Source organism: Chiloscyllium punctatum, chromosome 42 (genome assembly GCF_047496795.1).
Source record: "Chiloscyllium punctatum isolate Juve2018m chromosome 42, sChiPun1.3, whole genome shotgun sequence".
In the NCBI taxonomy this organism is placed as follows: Eukaryota; Metazoa; Chordata; class Chondrichthyes; order Orectolobiformes; family Hemiscylliidae; genus Chiloscyllium; species Chiloscyllium punctatum.
The window spans coordinates 55,048,183-55,072,006 of NC_092780.1; the positions used below are offsets into that span (position 1 = coordinate 55,048,183).

Genomic DNA, 23,824 nt, shown 5'->3' on the forward strand with positions numbered 1-23,824 from the left:
AAAAAAAGTCCTAATTTCTGCAATGTCTCCGATATAATTTGAATATGCGACCAGACCAATTCCCATAACCCCACCATCCCAAACCTCTCAAAATATACTCCGGAGACAGCCCTGAGCCGAACTCTTATTGATCTGAATGTAAGTGTAAGGCGCTCTGTTCCAAATGTGGTTCAATCATTCGGCTTGAAGCAGAACACACATTTGTCTTATTTAACCATGTTATGAGGCTAATGAAATCAAGAACAGACATAATTATAATTTTATTGAAATATTTAACAAAATAATCTATGACTTAACCGTAGCCGGGTCCTCACGCATTTTGTTTTAAATCTCGCCCTTGTAGTCTTGGCTTTAATCGGGAAACTGTCAGTGATATCACATCTCAGTTGTGGTGTGTTCTGCTTCTCTTTGTACAGTTAATGTGTTGGCAATCGTGGTTTTATCGCAGGGAAAGTGTGGTCTTTCTCCATGCATCACTTTGTACCTGGTTGCCATGGCAGCAGCGGATCTATTGGCAATAATCACTGATGTCATACTTCATCGAATCAATGACTATTATTTCCCATTAAATTTCCTGAGTATCACTCCTGTATGCAGTGTTCGTTATGTCTTGCTCCGTGCAGCTATCGACTGTTCTGTCTGGTTCACTGTCTCTTTTACCTTTGACCGATTTGGAGCCATTTGTTACCAGAAGTTGAAAACGAGATATTGTACCAAGAAAACTGCAGCCGTGGTTCTCGCAACAACAGGCACTCTGCTCTGTTTAAAAAATATTCCCATCTACTTCAGATTTAAACCTAAAGTGATAATTGATAATGTACCGTTTTCCTGCTCTAATAAGCAAAGTTATTTTACTGACCCGAGATGGATTGGATTTCGGAGGTTTGAAAAGGTTTTAACCCCATTGATACCATTCGGGTTAATTCTGTTCCTCAACATTCTGACAGTCAAACACATTTTCAAGGTCAGTCGAATCCGAAAGGGCCTAAAGTGTCAAAACAAGGCCCTGGACCACAGTGACCCAGAGATGGGAAACAGAAGAAAGTCTGTGATTTTACTCTTCAGCATTTCGGGCAGTTTTATACTTCTTTGGTTAGTGTATATTTTATATATTTTTAATGTCTCTTCTTACCTAGATGAGTATTCCTTCTATATCTTTGAAAATGTTGCCTATATGCTGCGGAATCTTAGCTGCTGCACAAACACATTTATTTACGTGGTGACTCAGGCCAAGTTCAGAGAGCAATTAAAAAGTTCAGTAAAATGTTTGGTGACGTCAATTGTTAAATTCTTTATAAAAAGTTGCAAACCAACAGTTTCGGTTTCTTCAGCAGATCAGGGGAAAACTGTCAAATAGAAATTCTGAAAGATGACAGCTGAAGGTACAACCCAATGTCAACAACACTGACTGTCCCAACTTCAGCTCAATCACATCGATTGTCTATTCTTCATACCTACTCAGGGAAAAAAATAATTAAACTCAGTACGGAATCAAATATCCCATTCATTGGAAATGTTGACTCAAGTTATTATTCTCGTTTTCGCATTATCGCTACTTCTGTTATTATAAACATGTCTTATTATTAACAGTAGTTATGGTCGTGTTAGTGAGGATCGTGATGGCTGTGGATAAGGAAACATAATGTCTTAAATAATGTGAGCTGGGCAAATTACTCATGGGGTACACATCAAGGAGGATTCCCAGGTTCTTGGACAGTCAAACTGACAGTGGAGGAGATTTCTGTTCTCAAGAAATTCAGGGTTGAAACAGTGTCCCAGAGTTAGAATTCACAGAAGCCAATCAAACTGTGGGCTGTGTGGAAAAGAACAATCCAGTGTTTTTAATCCAGTGTATAATCTAGAGCTATACAACAGCGTGCAAAAAGGAATAAAGTGAAATTATGTAGCTGCTGTAATTACCTCACAACGTACTGAAGCTATCCAGTCAGTGACAGCCAGTTACTTTATTGTTTCAACATTCTTGTCATGTGTGAGTCTGAGAGAATTGAATTGAATTTATTGTGTACTGAGGCACAGTGAAAAGCTTTGTCTTACGAGCAACACAGGCAGATCACAGAGTTAAGTAGCATAGATGAGTAAATAATAGATAAACAGCAGCAAAAACAAAAACACAGGTACAGCTGAATGTTAAGAGTTTGTGAGTTCATTCAGTATTTGATCGAAGTAGGATAGAAACTGTTACGAAACCGGCTGGTGTGTGTGTTCAGGATTCTGTACCTTCTCCCTGATGGCAGAGGTTGTAGAAAAACATTGCCAGGATGGGATGGATCTTTGAGAATGCTGGCGGCCTTTCCTTGACAGCGGGCCTGGTAGATGGATTCTATAGATGGGAGGTTGGCCTTTGTGATTGTCTGGGCCGGGTTCACCACTCTATGTAACCATCTCCAATCAGGAATGGTACAGTTACCATAGTGATATACCCAGTCAAAATGCTCTTGCTAGCACACCTATAAAAATTGGCAAGGGTATTCACCATCATGCCAAATTTCCTCTGCTGCCTGAGGAAGAAGAGACGTTAAATAGAACATGGAACAGTACAGCACAGAACAGGCCCTTCAGCCCACGATGTTGTGCCGACCATTGATCCCCATGTAAGGTAAACCTAATGTACGAATTCTCAAATGTCTGTGACCATATGCATGTCCAGCAGTCTCTTAAATATCCCCAATGACCTTGCTTCCACAACTGCTGGCGATGCATTCCATGCTCTTTCAACTCCCTGCGGAAAGAACCTGCTTCTGACATTCCCTCTATAATTTCCGCCAAACAGCTTAAAACTATGACCCCTCGTGTTAGTCATTTCTGCCCTGGGAAAAAGTCTGGCTATTGACTCTATCTATGCTTCTCATTATCTTGTACACCTCAATTAGGTCCCCTCTCTTCCTTTTTTTCCAATGAAAAAAGTCTGAGCTCAGTCAACCTCTCTTCATAAGATAAGTCCTCTATTCCAGGCAGCATCCTGGTAAACCTCCTCTGAACCCTCTCCAAAGCATCCACATCTCCCCTATAATAGGGCGACCAGAACTGGACACAGTATTCCAAGTGCAGTCTAACCCAAGTTTTATAGAGCTGCAACAAGATCTCACGGCTCTTAAACTCAATCCTCCTGTTAATGAAAGCCAAAACACCATATGCTTTCTTAACAACCCTGTCCACTTGGGTGGCAATTTTAAGGGATCTATGTACCTGCACCCCAAGATCCCGCTGTTCCTCCACACTGCAAAGAATCCTGTCTTTAATCCTGTACTCAACTTTCAATTTCGACCTTCCAAAATGCATCACCTCACATTTATCCAGGTTGAACTCCATCTGCCACCTCTCAGCCCATCTCTGCATCCTGTCAATGTCCCGCTGCAGCCGACAACAGCCCTCTATACTGTCAACAACACCTCCAACCTTTGTGTCATCTGCAAACTTACTAACCCATCCTTCAATCTCCTCATCCAAGTCATTAATAAAAATTACAAACAGTAGAGTCCCAAGGACAGAGCCCTGTTGAATACCACTCACTACTGACTTCCAGGCAGAATATTTTCCTTCCACTACCACTCGCTGTCTTCTGTCGACCAGCCAATTCTGTACCCAGACAGCTAAATTTCCCTGAATCCCATTCCTCCTGACCTTCTGAACGAGCCTACCATGGGGAACCTTATCAAATGCCTTGCGGAAGTCCATATACACCACATCCACAGCTCGACCCTCACCAACTTTTCTAGTCACATCCCCAAAGAACTCAAGCTTTGTGAGGCATGACCTGCCCCTCACAAAGCCGGCTGGCTGCATTTAATCAGGCCATGCTCTTCCAGTTGGTCATAAATCCTATCCTTCAGAATCCTTTCTAACACCTTGCAGACGATAGATGTGAGACTGACTGGTCTGTAATTGCCGGGGATTTCCCTATTTCCTTTCTTGAAGAGAGGAATTACATTTGCCTCTCTCCAGTCCTCAGGTACGACTCCAGTGGAGAGCGAGTATGAAAAGATCTTCGCAAGTGGTGAAGCAATCACATTTCTCACTTCCCAAAGCAGCTGAGGACAAATCTGGTCCTGGCCTGGTGACTTGTCAATCTTAATGTTTGACAAAATTTTCAGCACATCAGCTTCCTCAATCTCTATCCGTTCCAGCATGCTTACCTGCTCCTCAATGATTTCATTCACTACAAGGTCCTTTTTCTTTAGGATAAAGGCAGAAGCAAAAAAACTCATTTATGGGTTCCCCTACCTCCTCAGACTCTATACTCAAATTCCCTTTGCTATCCCCGATCGGCCCTACTCTTTCTTTGATCATTCTCTTATTCCTCACATAAGTGTAAAATGCCTTTGGATTCTCCCTAATCCTTCCTGCCAAGTCTTTTTCGTGCCCCCTCCTGGCTCTACTCAGACCATTTTTGAGCTCCTTCCTCACCTGCCTGTAATCCTCCAGAGCTGAACAAGACCCTTGCTTCCTCCACCTGATGTAAGCTGCCTTCTTTCTTTTGATGAGAAGCTCCACTGCTCTCGTCATCCAAGGTTCCTTTATCTTACCCCTTCTTGCCTGTCTCGGAGGGACATATTTATTCATCACTTGCAACAACTGTTCCTTAAACAGTCTCCACATGTCTATAGTGTCCTTTCCATGGAACAATTGCTCCCAGTCCATGCTTCCCAACTCACGTCTGATCGCATCATAGTTTCCTTTTCCCCAAATTAAGTATCCTCTCATTGTGCTGGGCCTTTGTAACTAGTGTGTCCACATGAAAAGTCCAAGAAAGCTTGTTGTGGAAGACCACTCCCAGGAGCTTGATACTCTCCACTCGTTCCACCTCTGTGCTGTTAATGTGTAGGATGGAATGAGGAACATCCTGCCAAAAGCCAATAATGAATTCCTTGGTTTTGCTGGCATTGAGAGCTAGGTTGTTCTCAGTGCACCATTTTTCCAGGTCTTCCACCTTCCGTCTATAGTCTGTTTCGTCGCCATCTGAGATTCGACCGAATATGGTGGTGTCATCAGCGAACTTGTGAATAGTGTTAGTCTGGTATTTGGTGATGCAGTCAAAGCTATACAGTGAGTACAATAGGGGGCCAAGTATACACCTCTGGGGGGCTCCAGTGTTGAGTGTTCGTGAGGATGAAATATTGTCCCCAATCTTCACGGATTGTGGCCTGTGGGTCAGGAAACTGAGGATCCAGTTGCAGAGAGTGGGGCTTAGTCTGAGTTCACTAAGTTTAGTAATCAGTCTGAAGGGGACAATAGTGTTGAAGGCTGGACTGTAGGCAATGAGTAGGATTCTTATGTAGCTGTTCTTGGGGTGAAGATGTTCTAGGCAGGAGTGAAGGGCAAATGATTATGGCATCTGACATGGATCTGTTGGTCTGAAAGGCAAATTGGAGTGGGTCAAGAGTAGTGGGGAGGCTGGAGTTGATTAATACCATGACCAGCCTTTCAAAGCACTTCATGACCACTGAAGTTAGGGCCACTGGGCGGGAGTCATTGAGACAGGCTGCATGAGCCTTCTTCGGCACAGGGATGATGTCAGCCTCTTGGAACAGGCAGGGAGAGTGGCCTGCTGCAGGGAGAGGTTGGAGATGTACATGAAGACCTCTGCGAGTTGATCTGCACATGCTCTAAGTGCACGGCCTGGCACTCCATCTGGTCCCATCGCTTTCCTTGGATTCACACAAAGGAAAACTGATCTGACCTCTGATCCAGTGACTGTTGGGCTAGATTCGTCAGGACTTTTCTGAATAGGTATTACCTCTCTGCTGAAATTCTGCTCAAAGCGAGCACAGAAGGCATTGAGACGATCCGGGAGGGATGTGTCATTGTCTGCTATCTTGCACTGTCTCTTTTTCGAACCTGTGATGTCATTCAGTCCTTGCCATAGTTGCCGGGTGTCTGGGTCTCTAGTTTGGAGCGGTATTGGTCCTTGGCTGTCTTAATGGGTCTGTGAAGGTCATACTTGGATTCCTTATATTTAAGTGGATCTCCTGATCTGCTTGGACTCTTGTGAAAAACAGGATCTCACAAAGAAACTTAGATAATGTTACGATGTGTTACTCTAAATCCTCTGCGAAGGAAAACTAAAACATTCAGAAAAGCTCACCTCACCTCGCAATCTGTTAAATGTGAGAGTGAAGGAAAGAAAACCGCTTGATTTCCACAGCTTAAAGAAAATAACAGTTTATTTTTTCTAATTCTAACAGTGGACACTAAATAAAAACTTTCAACAAACCCAAGCTCCCTTTGTTCTTCAGTAATCACTGTCTGATCCCAACTCTATAAAAATACTACTGCAATAACACAATTCTTAAACATTAAATCAACTTAATCTCTCAAAATCCATCCAGTTCCTCTGCTGTCTTCCTTCTGTTCTGAATCTGCTGCTTCCTTCTGTCCATCCCAATCTGCTGTATTCCTCTGTCCTTCCAAATTTACTGCTTTCTCCCTGGGCTGTTGTCTTTGAGGTTTTTTCTCTTTTCCGACCAGTGCCTTTGTATAAAATTCCTTGGTCTCTGTCATAGATGGGGCCTTCTGGGAGATTTCGTTTGAAGCTTTGAGAGCCTGTTTCAGATGAAATGCACTCTCTGGTTTAATCAGCAGTTCACTCTCATTAATGTTCAAAATGTCCTTCCTTTCCACATCCCCAACATCGTACCCTCTCATTGGTCTGATGTCGTCAATACTATAAAATTTAAATTCAATTGGTTTTTTGCATCCTGGGCATAATTATTAATTGGTTAAATTCAAATTTGGTTACCTTAACATCAAAACACCTCCCCCCCCAAGTGGATTGATACATATTATCAATGTCGAGCTCTCTCTTCACCCATCACAGACACATGTACTGTTACAATCTCTTAGCTCATAAAGGGCAACTCTCTTTTAAAGTGACCACACACTCTTTCGACTTGGTAACAAGAAAAGCAACACCATCACCCACAGGTCGATGATCAGTTTCCATCAGAATTTGGGTCTCAGTGCTCTCTGCTTTCACAGTTGGCAATATGTGGAGTTGTCGTTGTTAAGGAGAAAGTGAGGACTGCAGATCAGAGCTGAAAATGTGTTGCTGGAAAAGCGCAGCAGGTGAGGCAGGATCCAAGGAGCAGGAGAATCGACGTTTCGGGTATGAGCCCATCTTCAGGAATGAGGAAAGTGTGTCCAGCAGGCTAAGATAAAAGGTAGGGAGGAGGGACTTGGGGGAGGGGTGTGGGAAATGCGATAGGTGGAAGGAAGTCAAGGTAAGGGTGATAGGCCAGAGTGGGGGTGGGGGCGGAGAGGTCAGGAAGAAGATTGCAGGTTAGGAAGGCAGTGCTGAGTTCGAGGGATTCGACTGAGACAAGGTGGGGGAGGGGAAATGAGAAAACTGGAGAAATCTGAGTTCATCCCTTGTGGTTGGAGGATTCCTAGGCGGAAGATGAGGCACTCTTCCTCCAACCGTCATGTTGCTATGGTCTGGCGATGGAGGAGTCCAAGGACCTGCATGTCATTGGCGGAGTGGGAGGGGGAGTTAAAGTGTTCAGTCACGGGGCGGTTGAGATGGTTGGTGCGGGTGTCCCAGAGGTGTTCTCTGAAACGTTCCGCAAGTAGGCGGCCTGTCTCCCCAATATAGAGGAAGCCACATTGGGTGCAGCGGATACAGTAAATGATGTCTGTGGAGGTGGAGGTGAAGTTGTGACGGATATAGAAGGATCCCTTGGGGCCTTGGAGGGAAGTAAGGGGGGAGGTGTGGCCGCAAGTTTTGCATTTCTTGCAGTTTTGGGGGAAGGTGCCGGGAGTGGAGGTTGGGTTGGTGGGGGGTGTGGATCTGACGAGGGAGTCACGGAGGGAGTGGTCTTTTCAGAATGCTGATAGGGGAGGGGAGGGAAATAAATCCCTGGTGGTGGGGTCCGTTTGGAGGTGGCGGAAATGATGGCGGATGATACGCTGCATATGGAGGTTGGTGGGGTGGTAGGTGAGGACTAGTGGGGTTCTGTCCTGGTGGCGGTTGGAGGGGCGGGGCTCAAGGGCGGAGGAGCGGGAAGTGGAGGAGATGCGGTGGAGAGCATTGTCAACCACATCTGGGGGGAAATTGCGGTCTTTGAAGAAGGAGGCCATCTGGGTTGTTCAGTTTTGGAACTGGTCCTCCTGGGAGCAGATGCGGCAGAGACGAAGGAATTGGGAATATGGAATGGCGTTTTTACAGGGGGCAGGGTGAGAGGAGGTGTAGTCTAGGTAGCTGTGGGAGTCGGTCGGTTTATAGTAAATATCCGTGTTGATTCGGTCGCCCGAGATAGAAATGGAAAGGTCTAGGAAGGGGAGGGAGGAGTCTGAGATGGTCCAGGTAAATTTGAGGTCAGGGTGGAAGGTGTTGGTAAAGTGGATGAACTGTTCAACCTCCTCGTGGGAGCACGAGGTAATGCCGATACAGTCATTGATGTAGCGGAGGAAAAGGTGGGGGGTGGTGCCAGTGTAGCTGCAGAAGATGGACTGTTCCACATATCCTACGAAGAGGCAGGCATAGTTGGGGCCCATGTGGGTGCCCATGGCCACTCCTTTGGCTTGGAGGAAGTGGGAGGAATGGAAAGAGAAGTTGCTCAGAGTGAGGACCAGTTCAGTCAGTTGAAGGAGGGTGTCAGTGGAAGGTACTGGTTGGTTCGGCGGGAAAGGAAGAAGCAGAGGGCTTTGAGTCCTTCCTGATGGGGGATGGAGGTGTACAGGGACTGGATGTCCATGGTGAAGTTAAGGCGTTGGGGACCGGGGAAGTGAAAATCATGGAGGAGGTGGAGGGCGTGGGTCCCGAACATAGGTGTCGTTGTTAGCCCGGGGTGGGAAAAGGCCAAAGTTACACAATATCAGCCGATAGTCCAATAGGTTTAATTGAAATCCCAAGTGTTTGAAGAGTTACCCTGTTGTCAGGTGCAGTGAGATGTAAGCACACAGGCACACCATTTATAAGCAGAGAGATTAATGACCAGAGAGAACAAAAGATCAGACAAATGGGGTGAGTGATGTGTCGAGAGGCTGAATAATGGACATCTGCATTTGATCAAGGGCATCACGCCCTGTAAGAAAAATATCAACAGGTGGGTAACAAGCAGAAGGCTGACCGATGTACCCATTAAATGAGGTCGAGAGATAATTAACAAATAACGTGATGCTGGAGACGAGTAAGATAACTGGAATAACACAATAAGTAGGAGAGTCTCATGTGAATGTTTTAAGCAATGTGGTAAGTCATTCAAAACTGTACAAGTTAATTTACTCAGATTAAACAATTTATGAAGATACTGGCGTCAAAATAGACAGTAAGGAAGATTTTACAAATACAGAGCAGTCTGGTAGTATCATGTGTATCGCAACATAAACCCAGGACCACAGTTGAGGCTGTCTTCATGGGTACATAATCTTAGCTGACAGACTCTGCTCAGCGATTCTATGTTGTTGTGTAAATCGAAGTTCTCAGCCGAGGGCTCAATTTCTGCCCCACGGACAAAGTGTCTGCCCCATTGGTCTCGTGTTAGACACAGAGGAATTCGTAAGGCAAATGAGGTTTAGGGAGTTCTTCCACAACCCGAAAGATGTCAGCAGTGAGCCCAGTGAGGGAACCAATGAACCGGAACAGTTGGTGGAGAGATCCATAGTGCAGCCACTAAAGAAGAAAGAGTTGAATTGGACCCCTGCAGAAGGCCCTCTGCTCTAGGCTCGCCATGTCTGCTCAATCAGCCCGGAGATGTGGGAAAGCCAGATTCATCACCTGCACTCACAAGGCAGTGCAGAATGTCACCGACGCACAACACAACGCCATCCATGCTCTCATGGCCAGACGCAACATTGTTATCAAACCAGCAGACAAAGGAGGAGCCACCATCATATATAATAGAATGGATTACTCCACAGAAGCATACCGACCAGTGTACACCCAGGAACACACAGACAACTAGCTACTGAACCAACCAAAGAACACACCCATCAACTCAATGAGCTGATCAAGACCTTAGACCAAGATCTTCAGAAAATCCTCTACACTCTCGTCCTTCATACTTCTCACATCCTGAGACCTCTCCTGTCATCTGAAAATACACAAAGCCAATACACCTGGTCAGCCAGTTGGATCAGGCAATGGGACACTCTGTGAGACCCTTTCTGGTGATGCTGAGGCCATCTTGAAACCCATTGTATGATGAACTTCCAGTTTCTGTCATGACACGATAGAGTTCCGAGAGAAATGCACCACCCACAGACCAGTGATATCAGGAACATTCCTCATCCTAATGGACGCTTCGGCACTCTGAACCAGCATCCCATACGGCAACGGCATTGCTGCAACAGCTCAGTACGCAACACCATTAACTGCTAATTTCCAGACCCATCCTCCAACTCATCTGCTTCATCCTCGATCACAGCACCTTCACCATCGATAACCAGTTCTTTAACCAGACACACGGAACAGCCAATAGAGGTCGGATCTGCATCCCAATATGCTAATATTTACAGGCACAAGTTCTAGTGAGAATTCTTGGCTGCACAGGACCTCCACACAACGCTGTCCACCAGGTACATCGATGACATTTTCTTCCTATGGACTCATGGTAAGGAATACCGAAAAGGCTACACAGTGATATCAGCAAGATTCATCACAACCATCAGACTGACCATGAAGTGCTCTTCACAACTGGGACTGTTTTTCGATGCCCGTATATCCAGAAAGGACAAACCCCTCAGGACTTCACTCGACCACAAGCCCATGGGGTTCGGCATTTCTCCAGCTTCTACCCTCAGGGTGTTAAAGAAGCAATTCCCTACAGACAGGCCATACACATGCATAGCATATGAACAGATGAGGAGAAACGTTGGATAAAGGTTTAAAAGGACACCCTCAGTACCATGAGACACAAAGCTCAACTCATTTATTTGCCAGTTCCGACTTGCCAAAACGAAAATGACCTCCTCAGAAGACAGACACAGAATACATCACATCGAGTACCTTTCATCATCCAGTACATCCCCAGAGTGGAGAAGCTCCACCATGTGTATATCACAGCCTTCAACATGTCATCAATGACAACGAGCATCTTGTCAAAGCCATCCCTACACTGTCACTTCTCATCTTTAAACACCCACAAAACCTCAAACAGACTATCGTTCACCTCAAACTACCCAGCTTTCAGGAGAACATCGAACAAAACACCACACAACCCTGTCATAGCAACCACTGCAAAACATGTCAGATCTTCAACATGGGTTGTACCATCACACGTGTTAACACCACCGCCACGTACACTGCAAGTACTCATGTGTCTCAGTCAATGCTGTCTATCTCTCACGTGCAGACAAGGTGCCCCTTCATCAAGTGGTTGTGTACTCTGAAAGCCAGTGCTTCCAATTAAACCTGTTGGACTAGAACCTGGTGTTGTGTGATTTTTAACTTTGTACACCCCAGTCCAACACCAGCATCTTCAAATCAAAGCAAGGGTACAGTATCCTTAAGAAAAGGAGCAGCTTTGTGACACATCCCCCTGAAAAAAAATCAATCTCCAAAAATCTGACAAAAAACTGGATCGTAGCTGAAACACACAGACACACAATACTAACTACACCCCTGCAAACATACACAGGCACCTACAAATTCAGGCCGGGCCACACACCCCCACTGAACACCTCTGTGTCTCATTCGAGTCTCGATAACGCATCAGCAATCCCCTTTTCGTGACCTGCCACCTGCACAATTGTCAAATGGAAAGGCTGCAACAACAAGCTCCATTGAAACAGTCTGAACTTCTCCACAAATGGCAATGGGTGATGATCAGAGAATACGATTATCTCAGATACATTGCTGATATAGACACTGAAATGTTATAATGGCAACACCAAGCTCAAAGTCTCTTTATCCACCATTGAATATTTCTGTTGAACGTTCAACTTCCTGGAAAAATACCCAATGGGTCTTTCTATTCCCCATCGCCCTCCTGCAGGAGCACCGCACCGACACCCACATCACTGACATCGATAGGCACCTTCAAAGGCTTCACGTAAACAGGTGTGGCTAACACTGGGGCAGTGACTAACACAGAATTGAGGCTGGCAAATGCCTGAAACTTACCCTTTATTTAACAACTCAGTGAATGGGTGATCCACACTGCTCAAATCCGATACAATCCTCTCAAACCCAGGAATGGTCGTGCTGCTCCTGTTGTCAATGCTGTGGGAAATTTCCCAATTACTTTTGTTTTCACATCCCGTGGGGCCATTTGTCCATGTCCAACAACATGGCCCAGGAAGGTGACATGGACTTTGACAAATTCACCTTTCGCTCGGATTACCACCAAGCCTGCCTTCTGAAGTCAATCGAACAAGTCGAATAAAACTGTAAATGTTCCTTCCATGAGTGACTAAAAATCACCAGGTCACCACGGCAGGTTGGTGTCGAGGAGAAATGGGCAGAAATGCACCAGATTGTGTTGCTGGGAGCATACAGACAGGAAGTGATACAGGTAGCATCAGGAGGCGGTCACCTAGGTGTGAGGAAGACTCAGGCTATGGTCCAAAATCATTTCTATTTGCCTGGACTGCACAAGGATGTTAACAAATTTTGCCATAGCTGTCATTCTTGCCAAATGGTAGGGAAGCCACAGGCAGTAATAAAACCAGCAACTTTGTTGCTAATTCCTGCATTCGAAGAATTTTTGACATGGGTTATCATTGATTGTGTAGGTCCTCTTCCTAAAACTAAAAGTGGGAACCAGTGCTTTCTAACTATAATGGGTGTGTCCACCAGATTTCCGGAGGCAATTCCATTGTGGAGTATTTAGGCCAAAAGGGTGGGAGAGGAGTTAGCAGCTTTTTTTTAATGGAGTACGGGCTACCCAGAGAGATTCAGTCAGACCAAGAGTCTAATTTTACTATTAGCCTGTTTAAAGAAGTCATGGACAACTTAGACATACAGCACTTTAAATAAAGTGCATACCATCCTGAATCCCAGGGAGCTTTGGAAAGGTGGCTTCAGACCATGAAGACCATGTTAAGAGCATACTGTCAGCCAGGGCTCCCTGATTGGAACAGGTTAACATCCTCAATCAGGGAACTCCTATTCTATGAGATCCACCTGGCTGACCTTGTTACAATCACTCCACTCCCTAGAACCCAAATTAGGGCCTCAGTTTTCTATTATATTTATTAATGACTGACAGTAATCCCTCAGTCATCCTCTTGTTTTTAAAGCTTACAAAAAGATATCAAAATATTCAGGTTTGAGATGAAGGCCAATGAACCTGGTGTTGTGTGATTTTTAATTTTGTACACACCAGTCCAACACTGGGACCTCCAATCATGTCCTGTTTGTGTCTGTGCTGGAGATTTCAATAAGCTATCCTGAATTACCCACCCATGAATTAAACACATTGATCAGGACTTTGGATCCAGTCCTTCAGAGTTCCCTACGTGCCCTCATCCCACGTATTTCTCATGTAGGTAACTTCTACTGCCTTCCAAAGGTACATAAAGCCAACACACCAGGACGTCCCATCGTATCGGGCAATGGGACCCTGTGTGAGAATCTGTCCAGCTATGTTGAAGGCATCTTGAAATCCATTGTAAAGGAGATCCCTAGCTCCTGTCGTGACGCTACGGGTTTCTTACAGAAACTCAGCATCCACGGACCAGTCGAACCGGAAACATTCCTCGTCACAATGCACATTTCCGCATTCTACACCAGCATCACCCACAAGGATGACATCACGGCAACAGCCTCAGTACTCAACACCAACAACTGCTCATCTCCGAGCACCATCCTCGAACTCATCCACTTTATCCTCGATCACAACGTCTTTGACAACCAGTTGTTCATCCAGACACATGGAACAGTCATGGGAACCAAATTTGCACCCCAATATGCCAACATCTTCATGCACAGGTTCGAACAAGACTTCTTTTCTACGCAGGATCTCTAACCAACATTGTACACCAGGTACATTGATGACATTTTCTTCCTCTGGACCCATGGTGAGGAGTCACTGATAAAACTACACAGTGACATCAACAAGTTTCATCCCACCATCAAACTCACCATGGACTACTCTCGACTATCTGTCTCATTCTTGGACACATGCATCTCCATCAAGGATGGGCACCTCAGCACCACACTCTACCGCAAACCCATAGACAACCTCACAATGCTACACTTCTCTAGCTTCCACCCAAAACATATTAAAAACAGCCATTCCCTATGGACAAGCCCTACGCAAACACCGCATCTGCTCAGATGAGGAGGAATGTGAAGGGCACCTGTAAGTACTCAAGGATGCCCTCACAATAACAGGGTACAATGCCCAACTCATCGACCACCAGTTCCGACGTGCCACAGCAAGGAACCGTAATGACCTCCTCAGGGGACAGACACGTGCTGCAACTGACAGGGTACCCTTCGTTGTTCAGTACTTCCCAGGAGCTGAAAAACTACGCCATGTTCTTCGTGACCTGCAAAACATTATCAATGAGGATGAGCACCTCACCAAGACCTTCCCCACACCTCCACTACTTGCCTTTAAACAACCGCCAAACCTCAAACAGATCATTGTTCGTAGCAAACTGCCTGGCTCTCAGGACAATTCCATACAACCCTGTCACGGTGGACGTTGCAAGACGTGTCAGATTGTGGACATTAGATACCACTATTTCGTGTGGGAACACCTCCCACCTTGTACATGGCAGGTACTCATGTGACTCAGCCAACGTTGTCTATCTTATACGTTGCAGGCAAGGATGCCCGGAGGCATGGTACATTGGGGAAACCGAGCAAAGGCTACGACAACGGATGAATGGGCACCGCACAACAATCAACAGACAGGAGGGTTCCCTCCCAGTTGGGGAACACTTCAGTGGTCCAGGACATTCGACCTCGGACCTTCGGGTGACCATCCTCCAAGGTGGACTTCAGGACAGGCAGCAGCGAAAAGTGGCCGAGCAGAGGCTGATAGCTAAGTTCGGTCCCCATAGGGAGGGCCTCAACTGGGACCTTGGGTTCATGTCACAATACAGGTGACCACCATTGCACTATACACACACACACACACACACAGGCACTCCTATACACACATACACAGGGACACACATATAAACAGACACGCACACAGACACTCACACATACCCTTATAGACACACGCACTCCTACACTCACACATGCACCCCCTCATAGACTTAAGACACTCTGCACTCACCACACACACACACACATATACACTTTCTCACACTCACAACTCCCAACCCAGACAGACACACACACACTCACACACACGACAAAGACCCACATGCACACATATATTTTGTGGGGTGAATTTGTACTTGCAGAGTTACATTGTACTTTGCTCAAAAGTTGCATGAATTAACGTAAAACTCTGTTATCTCACTTTTTTAAATTAGAATAAATCTAAACATTATGGTATAGACAGAGAACACAGGGGGCCAAAACCTTCAACATATTGTCTAGCTATCACCATTGTTAACAGCTAACCTGAGAATGGAACTTTTAAAAAAGGTTTTGTGATTTACACATGAAAGGAGTGAAACTATCACTGTATTCGAACAGACAATCCAGGTGTGTTTCAATGTATTTCAGATACATCACACTGTAAATATTTGCTATAAATTCTGTGCCTTACAATTGTGTCCTCGACAATCACCTGATGAAGGAGCGACTCTCCGAAAGCTAGTGCTTCCAATTAAACCTGTTGGACGAGAACCTGGTGTTGTGTGATTTTTAACTTTGTCCACCCCAGTCCAACACAGGGACCTCCAGACCATGTCCTGTTTGTGTCTGTGCTGGAGATTTTAATAACCTATCCTGAGTTCTGCACTCTTCTCTCTTCCTTTGATTCGGGTTCTCTAATTTGCCCTATAACTGAGCTCCCACCCCCCCCCCACCCCACCCCACTAACTTACAGCATGGTGACAAACAGTGTGGAGTCCATTTAGCGGAATCCTACACACTGGCAGTAGTGGAGAGCTGAAGGTTTCTTCAGGCTCAGCTTTAAGGAGGCTGCTGGTACAGACAGACCACAACTGAAAGAGCTGAACTTTAGAGAACCAGACAGAATAACCTTGTGACAAGATTCTACAAGGTGAAAACAACAGCTGAGGATTAAAGAAAAGAACATTTCAGCCCTCATGGTTGAGTTTAAAATCCTGTCTACAGCCCTAGTTATGTGATTCACTTGGTCTCTGATCCCTCCAGACCAGGTCCTTTCTTTCCCAATACCGATGTCAATGTCTCAATTCAACCAGATTTCTCCCACACCAATTTTTGAGCCATGCATCGACCTGCTTAATCTTATCAACCCTGTGCTAATTAACTCATGGCTCAGGTAGTAATCCAGAGACTGCTACCTTTTTCGTCTTATTATTTAGTTTAGCTTCTCGCTGTTAATACTCCCTAAGCAAACTGTCTGCCCTAGTGTTATCTATGTCATTGATACTACATGCACCACAACCACTGGATCTTTACCCGCCCACTATGCAGCCCAGATGAGATATCCTGGACCCAAGCTCTGGGCAGGGAACACAACCATCGGGACTCTCAATCCTGGTCACAGAGAACAGTGTCTATGCCTTTAACTACACTATCCCCAGTTACAACAATATTTCTCTTCTCTTCCTCCCCTTGAATGGCTCCCTGCACTGTGGTGCTGCAGTCAGCTCATTCTCCCTGCAGTCCCTATTCCTGTCCACACACAGGGAGCAAACATCTTGAACCTGGTTGACAAGGACAGGGGCTGAGGCTCCTGCAACTCTACCTCCTGGATCCCTCAACCTGTCTCACGCACAACTACACTCTCCTATCCCTGATTACATAACGCTTTTCAGCTCTTTCCTAACTTCCTGCACTCACTCTGCAGGACCTCATCCCTCTTTTTACCTATGTCATTGGGACCAATGTGCACAATGACCTCTGGCTTCATACCCTCCTCCTTAAGAATTTTGTGCAACAATTCAGAGATGTCCTTCATCCTGGAACCAAGGAGGGAACATACCATCCTGGAATCTCAAACACGACCACAGAAATGCCCGCGTGTGTGCCCCAACTAGCGAGTCTCCCATCACTGTCACTTGTCTGGATGTTGACTGACCCTGATATACAACAGAGCCAGTTGTGGTGCCACAAACCTGGCTGCTGCTGTTATACTCCCCTCTGAGGCCAGCCTCCTCAACAATATCCAAAATGGTGTACCTGTTAGTAGGGTCTACCACACACTCTGCCCACTGTATGCTCCTCAGTGTGTCCAACTGCTGCTCCAACTGAACAATGTGGTCTGTGAGGATCTGCAGCTGGTCACGCTTACTGCAAACATAGACGTCAGGGCCACTGGACTGCTTCCTGATCTCCCACGTCTGGCAGGGGGAGCACACCATTGACCTAACTACTAGATTGGATGGGATTGAGGTTAACAAGGAGGAGGTGTCAGCAGTTCTGGAAAGTGTAAAAATAGGTAAGGCCCCTGAGCTGGATGGGATTAATCCTAGGATTCTCTGGGAAGCCAGGGTGGAGATTGGCACTGATCTTTATGTCATCATTGTCTACAGGAATAGTGCCAGAAAACTGGATTACAGCAAATGTCGTTCCCTTGTTCAATAAGGGGAGTAGGGGCAGCCTTGGATATTATAGACTCTCCCAGACCTGCAAAGGACCTCTGTTCTTTGACATCCTCAGGAGAATTCACACTCTCAACAAATGCTCATTCTCCACCATATCAGACATAAAATAATGTACCCACTCCCAGCACCTTTCCCTGCCAATGCAAGAAGTGCAAAACCTGCGTCCACACCTCCCCCCTCACCTCCATTCAAGGCCCCAAAGAAGCCTTCCACATCTAACAGAAATTTACCTGGAACTTCCACATACGCCATCTACTGTATCCATTGCATCTGATGTGGTCTCCTCTACATCGGGAAAACAGGCCGCCAAACTGTGGAATGTTTCAGAGAACATCTCTGGGACACCCAAACCACCCCCATTGCCCTGTGACCCAACACTTTAACTCCCCCTCCCACTCCACCAAGGACATGTAGGTCCTGGGCCTCCTCCATTGCCAAACCCTAACCACATAACACCTGGAGGAAGAACTCCTCACCTTCCACCTTGGGACCCTGCAACCACATGGGATTAATGCGGATTTCACCAGTTTCTTCATTTCCCCTCCCCCACCTTATCCCAGTCTCAAGCTTCCAACTCGGCACCGCCCTCTAGACCTGTCCATCTTCCTTCCCACCTATCCGCTCCACCCTCCTCTCCGACCTAATATCTTTCACCCCCACCTTCATCTTCCAATCACATTCCCAGCTACCTTCCTCCCAGCCTCCTCCCCATTCCCATTTATCTCTCATCCCTCCCGGCCCACAAGCCTCATTCCTGATAAAGGGCTTATGCCTGAAACGTCAATTCTCCTGCTCCTCGGATGCTGCCTGACTTGTTGGGCTTTTCCAGCACCATAGTCTCGACTCTGGTTTTCAATGAAGCATGTGGCTACAGAAGGCTGTCTTTCATCTCCTTTCAGTTACTTTGTGGTTAATGTGTATCTTAGTTATCTTTCCTTGTGTTTGAACCATATATCTTAATAATCTTAACTAACAAAAATGAACCAATCAAAGTCTTAGAATTCAGTTGACATCCTGCACTTTGTAGGAATTTCTCTTCTCTTTCTCTGTGTGAAAATTCATAACCTGTTCCCACTATTGTGGTTTTGTTCGCCGAGCTGGGAATTGGTGTTGCGCACGTTTTGTCCCCTGTCTAGGTGACATCCTCAGTGCTTGGGAGCCTCCTGTGAAACACTTCTATGATGTTTCCTCCGGCATTTATAGTGGTTTGAATCTGCCGCTTCCAGTTGTCAGTTCCAGCTGTCCGCTGCAGTGACCGGTATATTGGGTCCAGGTCGATGTGCTTGTTGATTGAATCTGTGGATGAGTGCTATGCCCCTAGGAATTCCCTGGCTGTTCTCTATTTGGCTTGTCCTATAATAGTAGTGTGTTGTCCCAGTCGAACTCATGTTGCTTGTTATCTGCGTGTGTGGCGACTAAGGATAGCTGGTCGTGTCGTTTCGTGGCTAGTTGGTGTTCATGGATGCGGATCGTTAGCTGTCTTCCTGTTTGTCCTATGTAGTGTTTTGTGCAGTCATTGCATGGGATTTTGTACACTACATTGGTTTTGCTCATGCTGGGTATCGGGTCCTTCGTCCTGGTGAGTTGTTGTCTGAGAGTGGTTGTGGGTTTGTGTGCTGTTATGAGTCCTAGTGGTCGGAGTAGTCTGGCTGTCAGTTCGGAAATACTCTTGATGTATGGTAGTGTGGCTAGTCCTTTGGGTTGTGGCATGTCCTCGTTCCGTTGTCTTTCCCTTAGGCATCTGTTGATGAAATTGCGCAGGTATCCAATTTTGGCGAATACATTGTAGAGGTGTTCTTCTTCCTGTTTTTGCAGTTCTGGTGTACTGCAGTGTGTTGTGGCCCTTTTGAACAGTGTCTTGATGCAACTTCGTTTGTGTGTGTTGGGGTGGTTGCTTTCGTAGTTCAGGACTTGGTCTGTGTGTGTGTCTTTCCTGTATCCCTTTTTGTGAATTCTCCGTTCGGTGTTCTCTGTACCATCACATCTAGGAATGTGAGTTGGTTGTCCTTTTCTTCCTCTCTACATTTCACCACAAAGGTATACAGGAAAGACACACACACAGACCAAGTCCTGAACTACGAAAGCAACCACCCCAACACACACAAAAGAAGTTGCATCAAGACACTGTTCAAAAGGGCCACAACACACTGCAGTACACCAGAACTGCAAAAAGAGGAAGAAGAACATCTATACAAAGTATTCGCCAAAAATGGATACCTGCGCAATTTCATCAACAGATGCCTAAGGGAAAGACAACGGAACGAGGACATGCCACAACCCAAAGGACTAGCCACACTACCATACATCAAGAGTATTTCCGAACTGACAGCCAGACTACTGCCACCACTAGGACTCATAACAGCACACAAACCAACAGCCACTCTCAGACAACTCACCAGGACGAAGGACCCGATACCCAGCATGAGCAAAACCAATGTAATGTACAAAATCCCTTGCAAGGACTGCACAAAACACTACATAGGACAAACAGGAAGACAGCTAACGATCCGCATCCATGAACACCAACTAGCCACGAAAAGACACAACCAGCTATCCTTAGTAGTCACACAATGAGATGACAAGCAAAAAGAATTCGACTGGGACAACACACTACTATTATAGGACAAGCCAAACAGAGAACAGCCAGGGAATTCCTTGAGGCATGGCACTCATCCACAGATTCAATCAATAAGCACATCAACCTGGACCCAATATACCGGCCACTGCAGCGGACAGCTGGAACTGACAACTGGAAGCGGCAGATTCAAACCACTATAAATGACGGAGGAAACATCACAGAAGTGTTTCACAGGAGGCTCACAAGCACTGAGGATGTCACCTAGACAGGGGACAAAACGTCTGCAACACAAATTCCCAGCTCGGTGAACAGAACCACAACAACGAGCACCCGAGCTACAAATCTTCTCCCAAACTTTGAACCTGTTCCCACTGGCCTAGCTCCAAGCCTCAGATTATTCTCCATTGTTTTGATGTCCTCCTTCAAATTCTTATCCTCGATTAAACTGCACCAAAGTTCATCTTTAAGCCCTGGTATCATTCTGGAGAATCTGTTCCGTGACACTCCAAACAGTCCGAATCCTGTCTCTCTTGTTCTGGCACTGCCAGACCTAAGATCCTTTTCTAAATGGTTCCAGATCCCAATAGTAGAGAGATTAATTTTCCTGATAATATTTGACACAGAAACACTGCTCTCCTGAAAACCGACTGTCCTGGGAATTTTGATGTCAACATTTACAATGTAAAATGTCAACACAAACCTGTCCCTATCATGATACTCTCCTGCCTGTGACTTTAACGAGACATAGAGATCTACAGCACAGAAAAAGGCTCTGGCCCAGAGTAGGGACTGAACTCTATCTGTATTCTTTGAGTGAATTATAGTTCACTGATAACCCGACTTCAGTTAAAGACCACACTTGGATTTAATTTCACGTGGCAATGCTCCATGAGATGGATTAGTTCCACATCAGGTGCATCGATGTGCACTTTCTCACACCAACTGTGACAAATTGGGCACACCTATGACATAAATTACACTCTTGGAATTTTAATTCTGTAAGTATCCACTGTCTGTAGTGATCTTGTATTTGTAGCTGTGGCCCCAGTAAACAGCATTCACATCTCTGAGCCAAAAGGTCATGAGTTCAAATCTCTCTCTAGAGATATGAGCACAGAGTCAAGGCTCAAAAACCTGAGGGAATGCTGATTGTTGGAACTGCTGTCTTTCAGAAGAAAGTTAAAGCCAGATCTCATCTCCCCTTGGGTAAGCAATGGTTACCATGGAGCTATTCAAAGAAGAACCTGGAAGCTCTCAGCCAACAAATGATTACATTGCTGTTTGGGGGACATTGCTTTGCCCAAATTGACCGTCCTATTACCTCCACCAAAACAATAACTATACTACAAATATATTCACATAGTTCTGAAAGTTGCCTGATAAATGCAAATTATTCTCTCTCTCTCTCAGTGCTGCTTTTACAGGTGGCAGTATTTTTCAAATTCCTTCCAAGGTGGAGCTGCAGCATCCTCTAAAATGTTTTCCATTTTCAGACCGTTTCATTTCTTTCACAGGCCCACTTCCTGCCTTCCTGTCAGCCCACTAGCTCCTCCCTGTATGGTCACTTTCAAGCCTGCTCTCACCAAATCATACCACCCAGCCTTTCTCTGTTCCAGGCTTCCCATCACCATAACCTGCTTTCAGGCACTCTGCCCCACTGCATATCCCCTGATCGAGTACCCTCCCTCCCCCATGGTTAGGGACTCGTGCTCCCTTGGTCTTTCATGTGAGGAACACCTTTATTCTGAAATACTTTCAGACTTCAGGTTGGGGGGCAAAGTCAGAAGGTTTTCTATAAAAACAGAATTTGAATCCTGGCTTCACAAACAACAGCAGAGAATAAAGAAACCAGATCAAACCTTTAAATGAGGCCTTACCAATGATTAATCGTAATATCATTTGTAGTGAGATCTGTCTGTTTTGTAATCATTCTACAAACCTATTATTACTGAGGTTGGAGGGAGAAATAAGTCTGTCCTCATTCTGGTGAGCAACATTTATTAACTATTAACACTTTGTGCTTCAATAATTAGGGAACAACATTCTTAAAATCTTGCAGACTCAATCTGAATTTTGAAAATGTCGCCTCTCACAGGCATCACTGATATTGTGTAGTATTGATTAGCATAACGAGACTTACACATTATCCTACATTGTTTAATTCAGAACAATTTTCAGTATAGGTTCAATTGTCACACCATTTGGGCAATGTGGATTATTGGCCATCTTCATGTCCTATTATTTGCAGGAAGCAGGACAAATCCAATCTAGTCCCCAATGTTCTGGATGTGACATGAGAGTGACTGTGTTGATGCCAAGGTGCCATTTGACAAAGCTGGCACAAAGTGCCTGTCCAAACTGAAATCAGGAGGAATCAGGGGATAACTTTCTCTGGTTGGAGGTGTGATGGCTGGCTGTCACTCAGCGACTGTTCCTCTGCGACTGTCCTCGGACCAACCATCTGCTTCATCAATGATCTTCCCTCTATCATAAGGTCAGAAGTGGGGATGTTCACTGATGCTGGTGCAATGTTCACCACCATTCACATCATTGAAGCAGGTCATGGCCAAAGAAGCAAGAACTGGATAAATTCTTGTCCCTCTTGGATGCAGAGGTTGTGGGCTCCATAAGTATTTCTAGGAAGAGGCTTGGAGAGCTGTTGCAGTGCATCAAGCACATGGTGCACACTCCAGCCACATTATGCTGATGGTGGAGAGAATAAAAGTTTAAGTTGATGGATAGGTTATCAATGAAATGATCTGTTTTGTCCTGAGGTATCAAGCTATTAAATGTTGCTACAGCTACATTGATCAAGACAAGTAGATAGCACTCAAACACATGCTCGACTTGTGCCTTGTTGATGGTGGTAACATTGAGAGTCAGAGGTGAGTCACTTGTGATCGAATTCCCAACTTGCTCCTGGAGCTATGATATGTAAGTGGCTGGCCCAGCTTTTGGTCAATGCCCCAGGATATTTATGAGGGATCTGTGTGTGTGATCTGTAAGACTTGGGTTGATAAATGGCAAGTAACATTTATATCACCTGAGTACCAATCTTCAATAAAAGGGAATTTAATGATCTGCCTTTGACATTCAATGCTACCAATAACTCCCACTCTTACAGACCACACCGACAGATCCCTCAGAAACACCCTTCCAGACAGTGACGAAAAAAAATCAATATTGGCCCTTTTTAATCTCCCATTTATGTTCATCACAAGCAGCATTTCTGTTTCCTAATTTCCAGTTTCATTTGGGGGTTTGAGTTCCTTTGTGATGTTTGTGGGGGTTTTAAGTCTCGATCAGGTGAAATCACATGGAAAGCCAATGCTATTATTTTTGAGGTCACACCACATACCTTTTTTTATGGATGTAGGTTTATTATAATCCTTCTTACACCCACTCCATCCTCCATTAAGCTATGTTTTCTGAACAGTTGTATAACTCAATGAAGCCGTCGGATCTTGCATTTATTTTTATTGATGTAACACCTTTACTTAGAGCGGTTAGAATGTGGAACTCACTACCAGAGGGGATACATGAGGTGAATAACATTGCTGCATCTAAGAGGAAAGCTAGATAAACACATGAGGGAGAAGGAATAGAAGGAGACATTGATCGGGT

General features: G+C 45.3%; 1 protein-coding gene across 1 annotated transcript in view; it reads left to right on the forward strand.

The window, feature by feature from the left end:
- Positions 1 to 23,824, forward strand: part of LOC140465575 (uncharacterized) — a 38,870-nt gene that overhangs the window by 957 nt on the left and 14,089 nt on the right. Inside the window, exons 2-3 of the mRNA XM_072561118.1 lie at positions 417 to 1,092; positions 14,731 to 14,955. Coding sequence (XP_072417219.1) covers positions 417 to 1,092; positions 14,731 to 14,955 — 901 coding nt within the window. The remainder of the gene's footprint in view (positions 1 to 416; positions 1,093 to 14,730; positions 14,956 to 23,824) is intronic.